The following is a 24,525-nucleotide window of genomic DNA, read 5'->3' as shown; positions in this document are numbered from 1 at the left end:
GATTTTTAATCATTCAGTGTGCTTCAAATAAATGTTGGAGTTTTGTTTATATTTTGAATGAAAGATCAAAATGATAGGCAATAAACAATGCTTTTTACAGCCTGGTTTGCTCTTCTTTACCAGGGGTGCCAATATTTGGGAGGGCACTACACACACACACACACACACACACACACACACATACATACAGACATACAAACATTCATTTCTCTCGCTCTCGGCTCTAATATGCAGTGTACCCCAGCAGGAGTGATGCTCTATCGTTCTGCCTTTTAAGCTACATTTCTTGCTCTTGTCGCGAATAACATGCATAAATGAATAGAAATAACTTAATATTGCCCAAGTGCCTCCTTGGTACAAGTGAGAAATCAAGGTGTAATGTTCAGGGGCTTCTAAACAGCCGTGGATGTGCTCGGTGCGTGAGAGGATCATCGCTTTGTTTCGTATATACTAGTTTAATGCTAGTACATACCTAAAACCTTGAAATATAAACCCTCTGGCCTATAGCCTAACCGTCACTGTCTGAATAGGACTTTGCATGAAGTACAGTCATTGCAGACTTAAAGCCAATCCTCGAGTGGAGCGCATGTGGCTCGCTCTGTGAATGGGAAGTACACAATTAAAGCACAGGATGTGGAATTGAGTCCTGCCCTCGGCAGTGTCGATCTTAAGACCGAGGAAAGTTTCTTCAGTGCGGAATCCCCGTTATTGTCAGGTTTGTGTTGTTTTTCATGTATTTTCTGTCGCTGAAGTGTTGGATACAGAAGTTTCGTTGTGTTGGGCTGCAGTTTCTTCAGTTTTACCCAGGTTTAGAAACTCGGCGGTGATGTGTCGTGAGTCGGTGTGAGATGCAGAGCGCAAAGCATGAACTGCAAACGCTCAGTTTTCAGCCAGTGCCGTACAACATGTACAAATAACAGGCTTTACATCAGAAACAGGGTCTTAGTAATTTTGTCTGATTTGATCAGTAATATCCAGCTGCAGGACGTGTATAAAAGAAAGTAGCACGAAAATCCTTTCTTTGTTTGCAGATTATTTGCCACTAATGATGTGTAGGTTATCGGTAAAGAGAGTTAATGACACGCTGCCTCGCCGTCATGTCTGGGCTTGTGTTATAGTGATGAGTGACCCTCAGACCTTCTGAGAAACGCACAGGACCTAGGTTACCAAAACCTGAAAAAACTCAATGACTCTTCCTTTGTGTTTGCTTATATATTTTAATCAGTAATTTCAGGTATAGAGCGTTGATGGTAAATGATGAATAAAATGTGGCATGTTAGGTTAAGGGCTGCCTATTTCATGTACTGTATATGCCTTAAACTGTCACGTTGCCCCTAGGATGGGAATACCAGTTGTCCTTTTACTGCTGACAATCCAATCCTCTGCTAACTACATGACCGCTGGACAAGAGGACAACGAAATTCTCAAACACACCGCCACACAGGTCAAGCACCAGGTCAGCTTAATTATTTAATGTCTTGTTTATTTATTTACTTGACTTTATCAAAGGAGATTTTTCACATTTTCTGATTAATTCAGTTATTACGAAGCAAATAAAGTCATTCAAAGTGGTTTGATGTGCATTTTATAAGACACTTTCTGACTGTGGTGATAATAGGAACCAGGGTTTGCGGTGTCTACAGCACACATAGGAAACGACAAGTGAAACTTCTTGTTCTATATGTTATGTTATAATGGTAAGACACAGGTAGACTGGGGTTCAATCCCCCACCAGGGCAATCACCCTACACTATACCAGTAAGAGTCCTTGGGCAAGACTCCTAACACCACCTTGGCCTACCTGTGTAAAATGACCAAATTGTAAGTCGCTCTGGATAAGAGCGTCAGCCAAATGCCGTAAATGTAAATGTAAACCCCCCCCAAATTCTTTGGGAATTATTTTGCCTCAGAAAGCCCTAGAATGCCTTAGAATGAAAAATTCTTGTTATATATGTATTTGCAAATCTCATAGACCCATATGTATTCACATTAGAACATAGAACACATATCAGAGTTGAAAGTGAGACATTTTACCATTTCATGAAAAACATTAACTCGTTTAGAACCTGATGGCCGCACGCATCTCAAAAAAGTTGGGACTGAGCCAGGTCTAGCATCCTCTCTTCTTTTAACAACAGTCTGTAAATGTCTAGGAAGAAAGGGAACAGTTACTGAAGTTTTAGGAGAGGAGTGTTGTGCCATTCTTGTCTGATGTAGGATTCTAGCTCAACAGTACTGGGTCTTCTTTAACAGATTTTTTCCTTTCATGATGCATGAAATGTTGTCTGTTGTTGAACAGTCTGGACTGCAGGCAGGCCAGTTCAGCACCCAGACTCTTCTTCTCCTAAGCCATGCTGCTGTGATAGATGCAGTATGTTGTTTAGCATAGTCTTGCTAAAATATGCAAGGCCTTCCCTGAAAGAGACGTTGTCTGGATGAGAGCATATGTTGTTCTGAAACCTCTATATACTGTTCAGCATTGATAGCGCCTTTCCAGATGTGTAAGCTGCCCACATCATAGGCACTAATGCAATCCCATACCATCAGAGATGCAGGCTTTTGAACTGTGCATTGATAACAAGCTGGATGGTCCCTCACCTGTTGACTCCACAGGATACAGTGTCCGTGACCAAAAACAATATCAAATTTTGATTAATCTGAACACAGAACAGTTTTCCATTTTGTCTCAGTCCATTTTAACTTAGCTTTGGCCCAGAGAAGATGGCGGCGTTTCTATATCGTTTTGACATATGGCTTCTTTGCATGATAAAGCTTTAACTTACATTTGTGGATTGCGTGGCGAACTGTGTTCATAGACAATGATTTCAGGAGGTGTTCTTGAGCCCATGCAGTGATTTACAGTGCAGAATCATTCCTGTTTTTAAATACAGTGCCACCTGTCCCAACTTTTTTGGAATTGGGAAAATATATATATATATATATATATATATATATATATATATATATATATATATATATATATATACCATAAATAACTGTCTACAATTTTACTTTAGTAAGATAATTTTCTAAATAAATTACACCATTCAAAAGTAACAATTGTAAAATTCTCCCTTATCAAAACTTAGAATCTCCAAAATGGTAACTTTAGAGAAAATACCAAAATGTACTAGACGTAATGTGAATTGATTTGATTCTAGGTAACCGTTATCATATCTGTTAAAGTTTTGATATAATAGTGGCGATGTTTGGTTGGTCAATTTAGGAGAGTAAAAAATCTAAAGGAGCCATGATCCACTGTGTGTGACTATGTCCTATATCTCTGTTTATAAACAGAATCAGATTGAGCACATCAGGGTTACTGCCAGCAATTTGAGCCATACACCTCTTAATGTTCTTGCAACAGGTAAAACACACTTGCACACATTTGTTCATGGTCAATGTGCCTTATTATTCTTTTGATTAAATTTCTTTTCGGCACTCAGACCCACAGCACTCCATGACCTCTCACCCAAGCACTGGTTGCCAGGGTAGCCAAGTGAGCATGGAGGGTCAGAACTGCTCCTGTGCTGCAGGCTATGCTCAGAGGGGGGCAGCAGAGTGTGATGGTAAGATACATACACACTCTCTGTCCTAACAATAATAACAATAATTTTAAATGGAAAAAAAAACGTTTTTATGAATGTTTCACTTCACTAGCTGTAGAATGTGCATGTAATATATGTCATGTTAATATGGATATATAATATTGGAATTTGCATTTTATAATGCTGCATTGATTAGGAGAAGATGATTCAGGTGATTCAATTCTCTCTCTCTCTCTCTCTCTCTCTCTCTCTCTCTCTCTCTCTCTCTCTCTCTCTCTTTGTCTCTCATTGAAGACATTAATGAGTGTGAGCAGGGTAACCCTGGGCCCTGTGGTTACCACAGCAACTGCACCAACACCCCTGGTTCCTTTCTGTGTAGCTGTCTCCGTGGTTATCTGATGACTGCTGGAGGTTGTCAGGGTGAGCACATTCAGATTGATGTGTAAATTCACGTTAATGTGCACCTATTGCTGACACAGGCATTCAGTTATTCCCTCACAATTTTTTCACATTTAAATATTTCAGATCATCCAATCAATTTACATAAAGACAGTGTGAGTAAATAGAAAATGCAGCTTTCAAATAATCATTCCATTTATTGAATATAAAGATTAATTCATAGCCTATATCACACACACACACACACACACACACACACACACACACACACACACACACACACACACACACACACACACACACACATTTTCTAAGCTGCTTCTCCCTCAGGGTCCTGCATCATCTGTGTGAAAAAGCAATTGGCCCCAAACTTAATAACTGGTTGTGCCACCATTGGCAATAACAACTGCAGTCAAACCTTTGTTATAACTTGCAGTGAGTCTTTTACATCACTGTGGAGGAATTCTGGCCCACTCTTCTTTGCAGAATTGTTTTAATTCAGCTGCAATGGAGAGTTTTTGAGCATGAATTGTCCATTTAAGGTCTTGCCTCAGCATTTCAATGAGATGTAAGTCAGGACTAAGACCTGGACACTAAAACTTTCATTTTTTTTCTTTGGAGTCATTCAGTAATAGACTGGCTTGTCTGCTTTGGGTCACTATCCTGCTGCATAAACCCAAATGCGCTAGAGCTTTAAGCTGAGACCAAGTGGGTGGACATTCTCCTGATTTTCTGATAGCAGAATTCATGGTTCCATCATTTATGACAAGTTGTCCAGGTACTGCAGAAGCAAAGCAGCCCTAGACCATCACACTGCCACCACCATGTTTGACTATTGGTATGTTATTCTTATGGTGTGGAATGCAATGTTAGCTTTACCCCAGATATAACAGGACCGCTGTCTTCCAAAAAAGTCCCATCTTTGATTCATCAGTCCACAGAATGATATCCCAAAATCTTGGGGGTCATCTAGATGTTTTTTGTCAAATGCAAGATGAGCCTTTGTTTTCCTTTTGGTCTGCAGTGGTTTGTGCCTTGCAACTCTTCCATAGATGCCATTTTCCCAGTGTCTTTCTTTTTGTGGAATTGTGTACACTGACCTTAACTGAGGCAAGTTAGATCTGCAGTTCTGTAGATGTTTGTCTGAGCTCTTTTGTGACATCCTGGATGAGTCATCAGTGCGTTGTTGGTGCAGTTTTGTTGGCCAGCCACTCCTGGCAAGGTTCACCATTGTTACAAGTCCCTTTGTGGATGATGGCTCTCAATGGGGTTTACTAGAGTCCCAGAGCAATGTCTTCAATGTCTTCATCCATGGCAATTTGAAAAGGGCAACACTGTATAATCTGCACAGAATATGCCTCCACGCTAAACCTTCCAATCCGACCTTATGAAACGACAGATTTTGCGTGAGTTATGTTATTACATGATTATAAATACAAATTAATAATTAAAGCTTAATAGATTCATAAATAAATTAATTTAATAGCTAAATAGTTTTCTTTAAATGGCCCATATACTATGTTTTTTCTTTTTTTCATAGATATGCTGTTGGATGGATATGTTGTGGATTTTCACCCACTCTTTAACTTTCTACAACCTATATGTCAAACACAAGGACTGTGAGGCCAGGTCAGGCCTATCCAATCTGCAGAATTATTTGTATTTTCTATTAATATTAGCCTGTTTCGTAATGCCATAATGCCATGCCCTACAATCCCCAGCATGCACTTCAAGATTATTTGCATTCCCACCCCTCCCCCAACAACAATTAAAATGTATATTTCAAGTTTTCATGTAATATTCCAAGGTCTACTACAAGTGCTGTTAACAATTTGCCATATTTTGAATAATCAATAGCCAGTAAAGGTTGTAGCAAAGTGTTATTTAAAAATGAAATAAAAACATAGGCATTCCCTGGCCCACAGATTTGTTGAGATTTTTTTATATGGCCATTTCAGTGGTTGAGTTTTGACACCCCTGCTTTACAATAAAATGTTTCACCTTGGCTATTTGTGTTTGTTGTAGATATAGATGAATGTGCATTAGCTGCAGTAACTGGTCTGCAGGCTTGTGGCAGAGGGGCAACATGTAAGAATAGCCCTGGGTCCTTCTCTTGCCACTGTCCAGCTGGATTTGTCCTGGCAATTGTTGGACACAACTGTATCGGTGGGTTCTTTACCTTGTAAAGTGAAGTACTTGCTTAGGTACATTTTTCAGTTGGTGCTTATATAAAATAATGTTAAGTTAGTAGCTTCCACATGTTATAGACTGAAGTCCAATAAGAATATTTCTTTATTTCTTGCAGATGTGGATGAGTGCAGTTATGAAGAGAGCTGTCGGAGGGAGCTGGGGAATGTGTGTGTGAACACAGAGGGCAGCTACAAATGTGTGTGCCAGACTGGCTTCAGAGAAGAGAAGGCAGCTTGCATGGGTGAGTGTGTGTGTGTGTATTGCATACCTACCATATTGTGACAAAGGTTTAGTTTAGTTAGATACTTTAGTTTCTGTCACCAATGAAGCCATCAATTGTTGACCAAGCTGTATGTTGTTATTATTAGGCATGCACTAAGCATGATTTTTTTATGACTGACTCTGATTCAAAAGTTATTTTCTGTTATTTTCTGCCAAGTTGACGATATTGGACAGTTTTTTAACCTGAAGCTCTTTGGGCTAAGTGTGCACATGAAACATGCTAGCACATATAAATGTGCTTAGATTCTATTTTTACAAAAGAACAAATCCCAAACAAAAAACATTGGTGAATGTCAGAATCTTCATGAAAACTGCATAAGTAGGTTTTAAGAAATAAATTCTTCTCAATAAATGTTGGTGAAATAAGGCTGAATATTTGCTCTTTAACAGGCCAAAGTGGTATTTTATATCCTGAATCTTTATTCCCTATATTTAATGTAAAAACAACAATAATTTGGTGTGTGCAAAAGTTATGGCACATTTTGAAATTTATGTTTAGTTTTTTCCAAAATTTTACACTCTTCAAATTGCCATGTTTAAGTTCCCTGTAGAGGATATGTTAACTTATTTTCAAAATCAACAAAGCTTGTAATTTGTCAGGAAATGTGTAAAAGTTTCCATACAATGACTGTATATATTATAATTCCTTTTATTTTTATATGAGTTTCCCATACACCATTCAAATGAAAATAGCAGAGAGACAGCAGACAGACGCTTGTTCTGTCCTATGTCAGCAACTAGTTTTCATTTTAAGTCAATGTGCATACCAATATGATTTCAGAAATTACACAAAACTCTTCACTTGCATGAAATGCTATGCCATGGCTGTGACCAGTCCTTTGTAGTCTGTTAATGAAATCGAGCTAATACTGCCCTTGTCACTCATCATTGTTTAGCTCCTTGTATGCTTCTGTGCACAAGCACTAACTAACCTGTCTGCTAACACACTGCCTCACTGCATCGATGCATGCGCTCTCTCTCTCTCTCTCTCTCTCTCTCTCTCTCTCTCTCTCTCTCTCTCTCTCTCTCTCGCATACTGTTTTTTTTTTCGTTTAGGTGCTTTGTGTCCTGTCTTCCACACATGTAAAGGTATTGTAATACAGCATGAGAAAGATAAAAAAAAACATTTTTGGTGAGACATTGCAGAAATTCCACCTTAATGGAAGCATTCACTGTTTGCATATATTTCCAGTGATCATTTATGTTTTGTGGTAACTCTTTTTCTCTAGATGTGGATGAGTGTGTTGAGCTGAAAGGTGTGTGTACTAATCGAGGAGTGTGTGAGAACACATTGGGAAGCTACAAGTGTGTGTGTTCAAATGGCTACCGTGGAAATGGAACACACTGTACAGGTGAAAAACACATCATACAGGTTTTTTAAACCTATACATTGTCATAGTCCTAAAACAATGGTTCTGTTTCCCAGGCTTTCTTAATTAGTAATATTAAAAATGACAACGTGGTACAACCCAAAATACACACATTTAATTTGCATACTATTTCCTCTGCTTCAGTGTGATTTAGCAAAGTGATGGCATGAAACTATAGTCCACAATCTCAAAATATTTTTTTATCCTGCCTTTAGAGTGTATTATGGATAACAGTGGCTTATCAATGTCTTATCCATGTTTTGTGTAGATGTAAACGAGTGTGTATCAGGGGTTCACACCTGTGATGTAAATGCTCGCTGTGGAAATGTCATGGGCTCATATTTCTGCCAGTGCCACCAGGGGTACAGTGGAGACGGCCACACCTGCTACGGTCAGCCCCTACCACATCTGCATTTAGCAGACTTTTACACATGAAGATACTATAATTTGTCACTAGCCAGGTCAGTGATGTTAAGTCAATATGAATCTGCAACTCAGCAATATCTGTAATATTAGACATTAAATAATGACCTTCTGTAATTTGCTCCTTCAGTGACAGTAATCCTGTTCAAACTGACCTCATGTAATGTAATAACAAAATCTGCTGACAGGCATTGCCATGTTGTTTTTCTTATTGAGAATGGTGCATAAAATTAAATGACATTACAGAACTGACTATGTTAAAATGTATAATCTAGTTCAAGTAGTACGTGAGAGACTTAAGAGCACAGAATTAGCGTCTTCAAACAGAAGACAGGCATTAAGCACCGGAGGCTTGTTTGTTTTCTTCTTTTTGTTGACGATGTTTCTTGTCATGATAACAGATGTTGACGAATGTGCAATAAACAACGGCCATTGTGAGCACAGCTGTGCCAACCTGCCTGGCACGTACAACTGTGTGTGCAAAGTAGGATACGCATTGACAGAGGACCTACACAATTGTACAGGTACACACATACACATGCAAGCACACATACACAGGCGATTTCTATAAAAAATCTGGATCTCTTTTGGCCCCTCATATGTCTCTAGAGCCCATGTGTGTTTGACATGAAGTTACTTCTGTTTTTTCTGTCTCTTTTTTTCTATGACATATTCTTTTGTCATATTGCCATATTTTGCAGAAAGACTAGTTATATATGCCTCTTTCCCAAAACGACTCATATTGGTTGGAGAGCTGTCATTTCACAGAGAGCAAGCACCTCTAGCTCAGCCTCATCTATCATCCCTGTCATGCAGTGAATATGAATTCTTTCTATTTTGGCAACTTTTCATGTCTAGTCATTTCTCATTCAGAACTCTTTATCATACTCTTTAAATGTCTAAGAATTGGTCAGTTAATTAAATAGTTAATTAGTCCTGCACACACACACAGATAAGAACACAATTAATCTGTTTTAAAAAACTGTATCCCTTTGACTATTTATTAATAGGTTTTAAAAGATATCTTGAACATGTAAAATAATTAATCCTAGTTAATTACATTTTTTTGGGTTGTAAATCATAATTAATAAAATTTTCTTATTTGATCGAATTTGACCCTAAAGAAAGATTTTCCATTTAAAAAGTAGTGCATTTTGATGAAACTGTATGGTCAAAATAAGCTTCATCAGAATGTATTTATGTGAATACAGAATTCTGATGACTATAGGTTTTTACTTTGCTATTCCTTTATCAGTGTGCTGTTCATTGATTTATCCGTGATAGTCTGGTATATTCTACCAGGCATGCTAAAGATATTTCTATGGTAAAGCTGAATTAGAACCAAGAACACTGTGTTTGTGGATTTTGTAATAGTGAAATGAAATGCATGAGCTGCTAGACTTTCCAGTTGGTTCAGAGGTCAAACCAGGAAAATGCTTTAACAGCATTAAAAAAATGTGAATCGTTTAGAAATGGAACAATTGATCGGGGATTTATCGATATTAGCTGATTTTCAGCCGGATCAGAGATCAGTTGATCATCATCTTAACTTAGACGATGTGATAGATGATCAAAAACATATGAGCCACATTTTGCAAGTTAAGTTTGCTGCAGAACTGCACAAGGCCCCTGCACAAGGCCACAGGACAGTGCAGTTCCTTCTTCAAACTCTAAATGGAAATACAGACCTTTTGACTTTTGGCTATGGGACTAAAGACCTGTTCACACAAGTTAGATTTTTACGGATAAAAAAAACGCACGTCATGTCTTGAAAAGGAACACACACATATTAATACCGTCATTCACACCAAGTCCAAAACTGACAGACTACGAGGCTAAATATTGTTTTATGTGAACCTGCTTGATTTCCTACATACGAATGCCTCAATGCTCCATTGTCATGGTTGCAGCCCAAACAAATGTGCGTCAGGATGGTCGCAAAACTCTTGCTTGCTGCTAAATACGTTTATACAGCAGGCAGCATGTGGAGGTTAAAGACAATTAATCTCTCTGCCTCTCCATGTCTCTCTCCCTGTAGATGTGGATGAATGTGTAAGTGGTAATGGAACGTGTGAGCAGATGTGCACTAACACACCAGGCTCATTCCAGTGCTCCTGTCAGCCGGGATATCAGTTGCACATAGACAGATACAGCTGTGTGGGTTAGTACATACTACAACTGAGAAAGTCTCAAAAATATCCCATTATATGCTGATGTGGATGTCGTCACATAACATTGTTCTTATCTCAAGACATCTATCTGTTGTCGTAGTACCACAAACTGACCTGTTAGGGAATTTTCCTTGGGTGTGAATAGTGTTAGTCTTCAGGGATCAGTGCACAAGTAGTTGCATTGTTTTTAAAGGCTGATTTCTACTTCTGCATCTCTATCTTCAAATATGTGTGGATGTCAGAATATAGAGAAAATTAAAAGGCATGCCTTGCATTTTCCTCTTGATTTAATACTAACTTCACCATTTTTTCTAATATTTTGAACATATAGAATATATTAAAATTATATAATATATAAATTATATAATATAATAATACAGTTATATAAAATTTTGAAGAACACATCATTTTTGTAATTTTTGTAGTTTTTGGAGGTGTGCACATCACAGCCTCTGCAAACCTCTGTGAACTGCACTTATACATATTCCTCCTTTCTTTGACATAGATCAACAAAGAGACATTTACATGCATCTTGCAGAAGTAGAAATCAGCCTTTATAGTTTTTTTGAAGACTGTGTTCCTAGAAAGCTAAAAAACAAGCTAATGAAAAGGAGACTAATTTTTATTTTGGTCATGAGGGTTAATTGTTAGAGATGGGATTCTTTATGGTAATACTTGGGCTTAATTGCAAAATGCCCCACATTAACCTAAGTGTGTTTGCCTATATGTATTAGACATAGATGAATGTAAGTTGCAGAATGGCGGCTGTTCTCATGGCTGCACAAACACACCAGGAGGACACATATGCCACTGCCCAGCTCCACTACTGCTGGACCATCTCAACACCATCTGTGTCAGTAAGTTACATTTTTCCTTACAGGGCTAGTGGAAAAATGTTGACCTTTTTTTTTTTTTTTTTTTTTTTTTTTTAACCTGTCATGTCTGGCCATTTTTGCAATCGGAATGGTAATCCGAATGTACTGATGTACCAAACATATTTGTTTTCACAAGAAAAAGCTCTATAGGTTACTAAAGCCTATTCTTGTTAAAGTTTTTATTTTATTTGTTTGGCCAGGCCTGACAGGCAATAAAAAAGAGGACAGGGAAGAAAGAGAAGAAGGGAGGAGAGAGAAAAAAAATAAAAAATAAAAATAATAATAATAATAATAAATCATAATAATGATAATTAAGTAAGTAAATAAATAAATAGAAAATAATAATAATAATAATAATTTAAAAAAAAGAGAAAAAACAAATAAAATAAGTAAATAAACAGACAACTAAATAAAAATAAATAGATAAATAAGTAAGTTAAAAAAAAAAAAAAAAAGGGAGGGGAAAAAAACAATTATACAGATATACATACATATACATATTCACATATACATATACATATATACACCCAGACATAATTCTACTATTTGCTGCTACATACATACACATGTTTACATATCTATACATATGCCTCTATACATATACACCCACCCACCACACACAATTCTACTGTTTGCAGCAATGTGTATATGTGTGTATATGCGTTCACGTGTCATGTGTCATGGAATGTGCTCAGCAATGAGGGCAAGAAGCCGCAACCATGCCAATGTTGACCTTTTGCCTGTATTTATAAGAATGTACCTGTATATGTGCGTATGTATATGTGTTTTCTTTCTGATAGACATCACTTCCTGTTCTTTGCGGAATGGGGGCTGTGATCATGTATGCTCTCTGGGTGCTGAGGGACGCGTTCAGTGCAGCTGCAGAGATGGCTGGGAGTTGGCCAACGACCAAAGAATCTGCCTCGGTAACACCACACATCACTGCACTCACACAGCTGAACATACGCCCTGGCTTAACACACCTATTACAGTTACTTTGAATTGGTAATTAGTTTAGAGTTAGGTATGATGCATTAGATCAGGCACAATAATAAACCGCACTGTTGAGGGAGTCCGTAGGTACCAAAACTAGAGAGTTCAGCTTTAACTGTCACAACTTCGTAGTTATTGATGTCGATTTGCTATACAGTTTAAATTGAATTACATAATTGCATAATAAGTTACGTTTACATCTCATTTACAGTTTGTATTAGCAGGTTTAAAGGGCTTATAGCCTTTTATAGCATTTTCTTGTGTTTTATCTTTTCCCTGAGGTCCACTTAAGACTTTCATGTGGTTTTATGCACTAAAACTAGTCATAATTTATTTTTACAGAACCATTTTTCATCTACTGTTTTTATTACTGTGCCTTTAAAATTGGAGTAAGTAAACAACCTTTCTTCTACATGGCTCTGTCTTGTGGCTCATCATAAAAGCAGTTTGGGCTGAGGCCCTCTTTGTAACTTTAGTGGGCAGAGGCTGAATAGTTGAACATATATCTTTTTTTTTTGATGACAATACAGAAACAAGTCATTTTAAACGGGCTGTTTTTGTGGTTTGGTATATGGATTGTATGGACTAGGAAGTGAACCACATCAAATTATTTTACTTTAAAAATAAAAAATTATGTGGTATGGGGCCTTAAGTCTGTACATTCATGTGTTTTCATGTCAAGAAAGACACAATGTGTGGCAAAATATGTGTGTCTTTTCATTCTATGATCTCTCTCTTACACAGATGTGGATGAGTGTGTGAGTTTTAATGGGGGATGTGAGCAGGTGTGTGTAAATCATGCGGGCAGCTTTAACTGTTCATGTAGGTCAGGGTTTGAACCTCGCACTGATGACTCCACTAAATGCCAGCGTAAGCCAGCTATAATCTAACTACATTTCAATTTGAATATATATTTTGATTATATTTTGTGAAGTTATGTAAGTCTGCACTCTCTCTTTCTCTCACACTCGGTGACTCTTAGCGGTGTGTGAACCTAGTTGCCAGAATTCTGGAGTGTGTATTGCTCCTAACACCTGTGATTGTCCTGCCGGCTACCCAGGACCTGGATGCTCAGGTACAGCGGCGTCACTAGACATTTATGGATTTGGGGGGCTGAGCCTTTAGTAAGCCTTTATGCTCCACAATGAGATTTTTTTATTTATTCCAAAACAGCTGTTCATCATGAACTTTTAGAGTAGCAAGAGACAGAAAAGTGATTATAAACTATTACTATTTGGAGAAGATGGCATATAGAAGACACTATATGTCTATACATAGTTTGTATTAGACACAGCTCTAATATGACTCATATAATATCCATACACTCATAACAGACAGATCCATGCCATGGTGCTGAAGTCAAGCAGTGTTCTTGTTTCTTTTAGTTAAGGTACAGGTCCTAAATATGTTATTTAAAAACATCAAAGCTGCTCCTTCAGCCCTGGCATTCTCCTTCAACTTCTTTCTCTCCATCTTAGCCTGTGTTTAGTAACATGTTTTTTTATTAAAACGGTTTACAAGAATTTAAAGCCTAGTAAGAGATCAATCCATTCATTTTTCAGTTTCAACTGGCAAAAAACTTCTCACCTGACTGGCCTTCAGTGCAGTTGCTGCCTCTCTTAAAACACATATCATGTCCATCTGCAGGTTGAGAAACTTAACTTATTGTATACAATCTGCAGCTATTACTGATGTGCTTGTTTCAAGTAAGAGAAATGAAGAGAAATATGAAAAAGAATATAGAGATTTCGTTTTCACTTGTTCAAACTTTCACTATCTTTGAAGTTTCTTCAAATTCAAACTTAGACTAAAATAGTTGGCTCTTCATTTAGCAAATGTTAGTGATAGCCTATCCCCTTTTCTTTAGCATGTGTAAATCTAGCAACCATAAAAATCGATAGCCAGCTCTGCTGACCACATTTTGCCACAAATCCATATTGTAGGTGGGTAACTTCACTCTGTAAGTACGTACTGTTTCACTCTGTATATAGTATTTAGAATATGGTCTAATGTTTATTTTAGTAAGCTCTTAGCCAAAATCCTGTCACAATGTAACTTTGCAGAGCCAGTAATAGCTTTAGAGCCCCTCCCCAGTCTAATATGATTGGCTTAAACTTACGAGGTCTGATACGACTGGCTGAGCAGGGGGCTCTCCTTTTATCCCCCAGTGCAAAACAGCAGCAGGACTGTCAATTCCTCTTATGTTATTACCCTGCTATGACAGTGCATTGCAAATTTAGAGAGTGTGTGAGAATGTGTGTATGATTCAAGATTATTTTCAGCAATGAAAAGTAGGTCATTTGTAGGTCAATGGTTTGACCAAAAATCTACACAATTATGCAATTCAAAAAACTACATAAGGAAAGGGTTTACGTAGGGGTTTAGTTTACTAAATAGCAGTAAAAATATATGAATGAGTAAAAAATTCAGACATTTTCTGACCTGTGTCCGTATTCACCAGTCACATAAATAAACCACCATTAGTTGCTAGAGCAAGGCTGAAGTTTGGTGCAACGTTTTTTAAAGTACAGGTGATAACCAATAAAAAGTGCAAAACTTGACAAGGCTACATTTTATTCTTGGTCCGTGACTGCAGTAACATACAGTTAGCAAGATCAGTGTTTTTGCTCTGTGATGAGCAGCATTAGGATCTTTGTTTTTAATTTTACAGAGCTGCTGTTTTTCTTACAGTGTGCTGCCAGAGAGTCAAGAGACTGATAAGTTCTGCTAAATTCTTTTAGTGGCATCCACTTGGTATCCACCATAAATACTTGCTAATGTTCCTCAATACATTTCTTAGTAACAAGAAACTCTTAAAGCATTCAGCTGATGTAGGAATACAGTGTTCACTAGAAATGACAAGTGTACAGTGAGAAATTCTAGTGCCCTAAAATTACTATGAAATTTAATTTTATGAATTTAGAGGAAAATAGCCAAAGGATATGATCGTACCCTGCAAATGGGTATGCAATTTGTTTACAGTGTGTGGTAATGTGTCAATTTTTGACCAAACCAACAAAATCAGCATGAGGAAAGAACCATAATGCATGATCTTCCTTCCATATTGTTATGAGTATCTGAGTGTAAGTAAATCTAAGTACAATATCAACAAGGATAGGCGATGAAAGAATGACAGAAGCAAGAATGACAGACAGCAGACAAAAGCCACTTCTTTGTGATCAAAGATTACAGGAGAACAAATGTTATAATGTATAAAAATGGTACTAAAGATATGAGCTAACAAGGTAAAAAGAAGTCTGTTTTAATTTCAGGCTGCCTTTAAATGTCTGGATGTAACTGTGTGTGGTGTGTGTGTGTGTGTGTGTGTTTGTGTGTGTGTGTGTGTGTTTGTGTGTGTCCTAGCTATGTGTACACCACCTTGCTCTCATGGAGGAACCTGCATGCGCTGGAACACCTGTCTCTGCCCCCCTGGCTGGACTGGAGAGGGTTGCCACACAGGTAACACACAAACACAGACACCCATAAATACAGAGTCTTTAAATTTGTATTCATGTTTTTTTTTCTTCCAGCGGTGTGTGAGTTACCATGTGGAAATGGTGGTCGGTGTGTAGCTCCTAACACCTGCCATTGTCCTTCTGATTATGCTGGTCCTCAGTGCCTTACTCGTGAGTATGATTTTTCTTAAGGTGGGGTGGGAGATAAAACTGATACAACACAGTATTGCGGTATTTTGGTGAAAAGGTAGTATCACTACATGAATACTATGGAATCAGTGCTTTGATAATTAACATTTCTAAAGTGTATTACACCCATTAGTCAACTTATAAGTTACCAAAGTTTCTTAGTCCACAAGATGGTGCTAAGGCTTTGTTTGCTTTTTTGAAGAGTGTTGCTTAATAAAAAAGACTGAAGTACAATTAGCAAAGTACGTACAAAATACACGTAAAGAGCCAACAAGAGCAAATGTATTATCATACAGTATTATACACATGCATAAATAGAAGTAAAGATATACTAACAAACTAGTAAAATATACAAAAACAACCATAAAATACAATGTGCCATATGAAAATAAGTAAGTAAAATTGCATAAATATTATGCAGGTGACGATGCAGTGGTGCATGTCATTTCTAGTGAATGAACCGAGTAACTATACTGTAAATGATTACATATGTTGTATATGCATGGGTGTATAAAGAAGTGACAGTGCAATATGTAATATTATGAGTGTATAAACAAAGTGTCAGTGCAATATATATGTGTGGATGTGTAAACAAATTGGCGCAGTAAACAATGTGTATGGACGTATAAACATCTCCCAGAACTTGTCAGTTGTGCACAGATTCTAGTTATTTTCAAAAGCAGACTGAAAACATCTGTTCACCTGCTCCTTTCAGACTCCTGTATCAATTGCAGTTTGCATATTTCTAGCACTTAGTATTTATTCTCTATTCCTTTTGCTCTGTTCCGCACTTCATCTTCATTAACCTTTTTTGAATGTATGTTTTAATTGTGTTTATTTTTTTGGAAAGCTTCACACTTTTTAAAAATTATTTCTATTTCACCTTTATTTAAATAAAGCACTTTGAATTGTTTTTGTGTATGGCAAGTCATAAAAATAAACAAATAATCTTGCCTTGCCTCTTGCGTTGCTTTTTTTCAGATGACCTTGCGAGACAGTGGGATCTTTTTCATTATGCTATGTGTCAATTGCTGTAAATGAATCTAATTGTGTGTGTATGTGTGTGTGTGTGTGTGTGTATGTGTGTGTGTGTGTGTGTATGTGTGTGTGTGTTTAGCTCTCTGCACTCCTCCATGTCTGAATGGTGGGAGGTGTGTGGATGTCAACACCTGCAGCTGTGCTGGAGCCTGGCAAGGAGCTCGATGTCAGATAGGTACATACACACAAACACAAAGTCATGCATTAATAGAGACAGACAAAACTACTCTAGATCAATGTTTATTAATCCTACAACCAGGGATCTGCAGCCCTGCACAACTTCAACTATTTCAACCCCGAGCACACCAGATGCAGCTCATGAAAGGCTTGATAATCGGATGATGAGCTGCATCAGGTGTGTTAGGGCAACAAGGTTCCTGCAGATACTTAAAAATTATTATAACATCTTAATATGTTACTATAAGAGTATTAAATTCTAAGATGATGCCTTAAGATTGGGCTAAAAAAAGTCTGTTTATATCAACTCATGGTAGATGCACAAAAGTGGCCTTTTAATTGCATTTATTTTGCACACAAAGAATAAGATCTGACAAGCCAAAAACGCGTAGATTTTATTTTGTTTCTACCACAAACACACGAATAGCAATATCTCACATATCAATATCACAAAGCGATTATACAACTCCAATTCCAATGAAGTTAAGACGTTGTGTAAAACAAATGAAAACAGAATACGATGATTTGCAAATCCTTTTCAACCTATATTCAATTGAATACACTACAGAGACAAGATATTTAATGTTCAAACGGATAAACTTTATTGTTTTTTGCAAATATTCACTCATTTTGAATTTGATACGTTCAAAAGAAGTTGGGACAGGGGCAACAAAAGACTGGGAAAGTTGAGGAATACTCAAAAACCACCTGTTTGGAACATTCCACAGGTGAACAGGTTCATTGGAAACAGGTGAGTGTCATTTCATGCAATTGCAAGGAATTTAGGGATTTCATCATCTACAGTCCATAATATCATCAAAAGATTTTGAGAATCTGAAGAAATCTCTGTAAGTAAGTGGCAAGGCAGAAAGCCAACATTGAATGCCTGTGAATTTCTGGCAAAAAACTGGCATAATTCTGTAACCAGCATCTTTGATGGAATGGGGGTGTGTTAGTGCCCATGGCATGCATATCTGTGAAGGCACCATTAATGCTGAAAGGTACGACAGGTTTTGGAGCAACATGTGCTGCCATCCAAGCAACGTCTAATTTCAAGGATGTCCTGCTTATTTCAGCAAGACAATGCCAAGCCACATTCTGCACGTGTTACAACAGCGTGGCTTTGTGGTAAAAGAGTGCATGTACTAGACTGACGTGCCTGCAGTCCAGACCTGTCTCCAATTGAAAATGTGTGGCGCATTAAGAAGTGCAAAATATGACAATGGAGACCCCGGACTGTTGAGCAACTGAAGTTGTACATCAAGCAAGAATGGGAAAGAATTCCACCTACAAAGCTTCAACAATTAGTGTCCTCAGTTCCCAAACCCTTATTGAGTGTTGTTAAAAGGAAAGGTGATGTGACACAGCGGTAAACATGCCCCTGTCCCAACTTCTTTGGAACGTGTTGCAGGCATCAAATTCAAAATGAGTGAATATTTGCAAAAAACAATAAAGTTTATCCATTTGAACATTAAATATCTTGTCTTTGTAGTAAATTCAATTGAATATAGGTTGAAAAGGATTTGCAAATCATCGTATTCTGTTACACAACATCCCAACTTCATTGGAATTGGGGTTGTAACACTACTGAAACTTTGCCAAATGTTTTGGTAATGACTGCTAATTTTTAGCTACCTCCAGCATGCTAGCCAGCTTTGAACTGTTGTACACACATAAAATCATACTTTTCATTAAACCAGTCAAAAAAGTGACAGTTCTCAAGATTACACACTGATTCTCAGACTTTGGGACGCATTTACTTCAGAACAATAGACCTCATTCACAAACCATTTTTTTCATGAAGATTTTGACATTCACTATTGTTTTCTTATTTGGGATTTTTTTCTTAGATGCTAATAGAATCTACGCACACAAAGGTGAAAACGATTCTGTGGTTTAAGAACACATTATGAATCTAACTTTTCTTAGGACTTTTCTCAAAAGCAATTTAAAGAAAAAAATTATATTGGTGGATGAGGCCCAATGGGATTTAATTGCTGACCATGTGGCCATGAGGGATGCAGTCTCACTTTCTGCAGGTGTGTGGTTAGAACAAGACTCTGCTTATGGACTAAAACTCTTTGTGTTTCGGTAGTGACATGAAAACATAAGACAATTGCAGCAACCCTGGGCAGGGAATAGTTGAAACTGCAAGGCAGTAGGTCCCCAGGAGTGCAATTAAATACACTGATTTAGAGATATCAGATACACTTTTTACTACAATCACTCACTTCTTTGTTTGTGTGTTTTTCCTCAGAACCTGTGCAGTGTGTAAAGCCCTGTAAGAATGGTGGAGTGTGTGTGGGATTCAACAGATGCCGCTGCATCAGTGGCTTTACAGGGACTCTCTGTGAAACAGGTGAGTTTGTGGTCTAGGTAAGGTGTTTGCCATCAAAACTGCTTCAGTGCAGTTTGGCATAGATCTATGCACTTCACTGCAAGTCATATCGTTTTCATACTCATCAAAGTATTCAGTGATCCCTCATGGGGACATTGTCATCCTGAACAAGACCACTCCAGCTGGAATAGAAATATTTCAGCAAAGGTTAAAGGTGGTCAGAATAACTATATTGACTGACAGTGACTCTTGCCTTTAAGGCACTTGTGTCAAACTCAACCACTAAAAGGGCCATATTTAATAATCTGGACAGTTCTATGGGCCAGGTGTGACCCTAACAGCAAAAAGTAGACAAATACTTGAATGATTGAATAATAATAATAATAATTTAAAAAATGCTTTATATAAAACAATAGTCTACATTAGCAACTGTTAAACCTCTTTAAAGGTCCCCAGTTTACAGTAGTTTTTTTAAAACTACCCGTTTGCTTGAACTAGACACCTGACATCTTTTTTTGTGTTTTATTTTGTGGTGCAGTCCCATAGATCGTTGTTGGGGAGGGCTGGGAACACACATTAAGTGCTTGCTGGGAACTGTTGTGCAGTTCATGGTGGAAGGAATTAATATTAATAGACAATTAAAATAATTTTGTGGTCCCAATAGGATTGTGCCTTGAGCCTGGCTTGTAGCGCTCCATGTAGATTTGAACTCAATCAGTAAGTGATGGACTTTCACCCCAGTACTTTAAAAATGGTTCAATTACACTCATTTGTAGCATGCAGTACACAGGTCTGGAAGCAAGTCTGTAGTCTTTTTTTTTATTTATGATGTCTGGATAACACTCTTGTGACAATGTTATTTAAAACGTCTGTATGTGTGTGTGTGTGTTTGTCTGACTGTGTGTTTGTAGCTATCACTACTCCCTGTGTACCACCCTGCCAGCATGGTGCCACGTGCAGCCCTCACAACACTTGCACCTGCCCAAAAGGGACCAGTGGCCTGCGCTGTGAGAAACTGTATGTTCTGTCCAAACATACATGGAGATCACACGTGTACAATGTGCATGAATTATATAAACGACAGGCCAAATCTTTAGGAACGGTATTACTTTGTAACATACTTTCAGTTTAGTTTTCCTAAAGATAATAGACATTTTTATTAACGCTAACCAAAAGGGGCTGACTAAATATCTGTAGTGATAGAGCACAATTAACAGATTTATAGTGTATTATTATCCTGCTTATTCTCATACAAATAATGTTCCGATAAACAGGAGTCATCTGTGAATTTTTTGACAGCAATAGGGCAGACGTTTCTGTACTGTAAAAGTACCTTTTTTAATTTCATCAGTTTTCTGATTACTAAATTTGGTATGTAATTCACATTTTTCTAGAGGTTTTCATGCACAGCTTAAAACTAAAATGTGCTATAGATGTATGTTTCAAGATAGATGAAGGTAAATACAAATATTTTAGTTGCTATTATTAGCTTTTCTACTTTGTGCTCAAAAATAAATTCATCACGTGCCTATTTTCACTAATCATATTTATTTTGATGCACATGTGTTACATATTTAGGTTGGAAAACTTGTTTGGCTCAGCATAGAATTGTGGTTAATCAATCAACTTACTAGACTTTTTAAACTTGCCCTTAGCATTTTAAGGTTAACAGGGTGACATGGCAGTCATGCCACTTTTGGCTAAATGGTTAAAGTATTTTACCATTAACAGGGTAACATGGCAATCATGCCACTTTCGGCTAAATGGTTAACAAATGTTAAATGTTGGAAGCAAAGTTTATGTTTTCATTTGTAGCAGAGAAGGTTTCTTTGTATAAATAGTCATCTTGCTCTGATAAAAACAATAGCTAAAAACAAAATGTTTTAGTTGTGTCCTGCTCTCCCCAGTATGACAGTAACAGCCTATTATTGTTATTCATTCAAGATACTTTTCTTCACAGATACTGGCACTGACAAACTTCTGTCTATCTGTATCTCACTTTTTCTCAGGACATGTCCAGTGGTGACCACAGTGGTCAGTATGGCCCGAGCAGTGCGTAAAGGATTTAGAGAAAGTTATGTGGATCGTTGTGGACCTCTGGGAGTCCAGCTTTGCACCAAATACAGGTAATGAGGAACTCATCTTTTCATAAATATGATAAATATGTGTGCAAACATACACATAACCACATATAAAAATACTTGGCTATGGTGTATATTGTGTGTTTCTACAGGATAAACCAAGCACGTGTGTATCTTCAGGCATACAGAGTGGGCTACAAGATCCAGTGTCCTGATAAAGCAGTTTGACACACAATCCAACATTTGGACCCTCACTAACTTCCACAGACAATTATGTACTGTATCACATTTACACACATACATAAATAAGATCTGATTTGATTTTTTTGGTAAGATTCAGAATCAAGACACTTTTTTTTTATATCATCTTAGACTTGGTCTCAGTTTCAATAGTATTTATTAGGGGTGTGGGAAAAAATCGTTTCTTGGGTGCATCGCAATGTGGATGTGAACAATTCTGAATCGATTCACAAATGTCAAAAATAGATTTTCTAAATATTTAATTTGTAACAATGTTGACAGAACGCAAAAGGCAGAACTTAGAAGTTTGGAAGTGCAGCTCCCAGACAGTCTGTGAGGTGCACATAAAAACACATGGATGAGCGAGAAATCCGAACAGCCCACAGAGTCACAACCCAAATGTTTAGAAGAGACATTTTGTCATCTCAACAAAAATTTGAGGGCTCGACGTCTAATACCTTGGCAGACATTTATGTCCAGTATGTCTCATTATGTGCGAATGTCCTAGTATTAAGTTAAATATAAATGAAAACGTGGACTTACTTGGCTCTGCTTTAAGTTTTAGCTATAGCTGCTTTCCCCCCATCTCACCAGAAAAGTACTTCCTCTAAAGTAGATCAGTTTCTTATAAAATGTTTCTCAACGTTTGGCTTTTTTACAAGGCTGAAGTCGTCTCTCACTCTCCAGCTTCTTGTTTAAATTTTCCTGTTACACCTTAAATTCTGACTGAGGCTCCGAATGTAAATGCAGCACCATTTAAGGTGGAATGGGAAAATTCGAAAGAGAAACGACTTCATCTTCGCAACTTTTTCATTTTTGACAGTCTCTCATTGCAGAGTTAAGCTAACTTGCCAGGAAACCAGCTGTGCTGCTTATAAATGCGAATAATGCATCGTTGCTGTACCTCAGTTCTCAGTCATTGCGAAACAAGGCTTTCACGCTATGTTGCACACATCCTGTTTCAAAGATATTGAAAAACTTAAATATAAAATCACTAAAGAAAACGGGCAGGACAGCTGTAACGTGTTGCATGGATATCTATTGCCACTGGATCTTATTTCACCGTAACTGCGCATTTTATCGCAGATGAGCGGTAGCAGCTTCTTATGTGCTCCAAGCAATAGCGGTGAATGAGAGCCTAGTTCACTTGTCACATCACTGCCATTTGATTTATTAATAAAAGACAATGGAAGAAGATTCATTATGGATCATTACAGATACTTTGTTTTGAAAATACCAAGTCCTGACACAATGAGAAAATAGAAATCCTCTACAGAAAAAAAAGATGCATCAAGATACATTGATAATTGTTTTATAATCGCATCACAGCCCTCTGAATTGTAATCAAATCAAATCATGAGGTGACTAAAGATTCTCACATCTAGTATTTATACTTGGACTGGGTCTCAGCCATTCACAAAACAGTTTAGAACAATTATATTAATTTGTCATTTTGCCAGTCCTTCAACCATGAAAACTAGCACTGAAAAAAACAGGTTGTTAACTCTAATGGAAAAAATAAAAATGACAGTTTTCAAAAACTCAAAAACTACAGCTAAAGTACAACGACCACTACAAAACTACAATGAAATTACTAAGAAAAAAATTCACTACATAAGTGAGGTCTGTGTTTAGAAGTCTGTGTTTGCCAGTTTTTGGGAAAGCTGGAGCTGAGTCAAGCTAGCTAGTATCACAGCTAAATCATGGCTATTTTCAGAAAATAAAAACAAAACTAAAACTTTATGAAATCTTAAAACTAATTAAACTAAACTGAAAGTAAAAAGCAAATGAAAAACTAACAAAGTAAAAACTGATTTTTCGGTAACTGTAGTTATAGCTCGATTTCAGTTCGTCACAGTTTTGAACTTTTGGACTTGACAAATCTAGTCTTAGCAACTGTCTTACACATTAGACAAATATACTTAGTAAAAACAAAAACTTTTTCCACAATAGATAATAGTGAGGGTCTTTATTTTGGCCAAAAACTAGGGCCTATATTTTGAATATTACTATAATCAGTTTTAATCAGTTATAACATTCTGAAATCAATGCAGTTAACTGTCACTTTCACAATGCACTGATGCAGTTTACACCCCTAATGCACATATCATTTTATGTCTATTAAACTATACTGAGTGACTGTACTTGTGATCTGTATTTGTACTGTTGATTTGTATTGTGTATCCTTGAGTAGTGTGTAGAGCAGAGCAAAAAAGTATTTGCTTTTTAATGAGTCACTTTTATGATGTGCTCTTCTTTACTGTCTAACTACAGCTCAGAGAGAGTTCCAGTGAAGTGAGAAAATGACCAACACACAGATTCTGATATACACATGCACTGTCTCACATTGTCACAGTATGTCTTGCAGTCTTATGAACAAAAGCTTCATCTCAGGATTACTTTTGCATTATCTTTGAGTGAAATTTTAAGATTAGGGAATAAAAAGCTTTTGATGATGTGGCTTTGAAAGTGATAGAAACTTTTGACAAATAATGTATCAAATAATTTACTTTCAGCCAGAATTCCCCTCTAAAACAATTCAGTAGACTGGTCTTGACACTGCTGATTTTTCCAACAAACCTACTGAATTTTAAAAAGAGCAAATAATTTCAAATTGATTGACTAATTTATGACTGCAATGCCAATTGCATGCTAAAGGACATCTTTGAAATGCTTTTATTGATCGTCCTTGAAGTAAAGCGTCAAAACCTTATAAATGGCTTTTTAAAGACTATGCATGGTTTGTTATTCTTTTT

General features: G+C 37.1%; 1 protein-coding gene across 2 annotated transcripts; it reads left to right on the top strand.

Annotated features, from left to right (window-relative positions):
- The first annotated feature begins 637 nt into the window (after positions 1 to 637).
- Positions 638 to 22,456, top strand: si:ch211-221n20.8 (neurogenic locus notch homolog protein 1). Of its 2 annotated transcripts, XM_017723749.2 has the most exons (23): positions 638 to 715; positions 1,339 to 1,456; positions 3,298 to 3,367; positions 3,447 to 3,569; positions 3,843 to 3,968; positions 5,973 to 6,113; positions 6,253 to 6,378; positions 7,476 to 7,508; positions 7,649 to 7,771; positions 8,058 to 8,180; positions 8,614 to 8,736; positions 10,251 to 10,373; positions 11,118 to 11,240; positions 12,059 to 12,184; positions 12,996 to 13,121; positions 13,234 to 13,326; positions 15,615 to 15,710; positions 15,782 to 15,877; positions 17,013 to 17,108; positions 19,368 to 19,469; positions 20,360 to 20,465; positions 21,458 to 21,574; positions 21,682 to 22,456. In XM_017723749.2, exons 2-23 carry the CDS (start codon positions 1,340 to 1,342, stop codon positions 21,755 to 21,757), a joined length of 2,385 nt encoding a protein of 794 aa, XP_017579238.1. In that variant the 5' UTR covers positions 638 to 715; position 1,339; the 3' UTR covers positions 21,758 to 22,456. The 2 variants fall into 2 exon arrangements, with proteins under 2 accessions (XP_017579238.1, XP_017579239.1); XM_017723750.2 differs by lacking the exon at positions 7,476 to 7,508.
- Positions 22,457 to 24,525: the final 2,069 nt, after the last annotated feature.

This window comes from Pygocentrus nattereri, chromosome 4 (genome assembly GCF_015220715.1).
Source record: "Pygocentrus nattereri isolate fPygNat1 chromosome 4, fPygNat1.pri, whole genome shotgun sequence".
Taxonomy (NCBI): domain Eukaryota; kingdom Metazoa; phylum Chordata; class Actinopteri; order Characiformes; family Serrasalmidae; genus Pygocentrus; species Pygocentrus nattereri.
The sequence above is the reverse complement of the archived record's forward strand: the minus strand, read 5'-3'. Positions and strand labels throughout refer to the sequence as shown.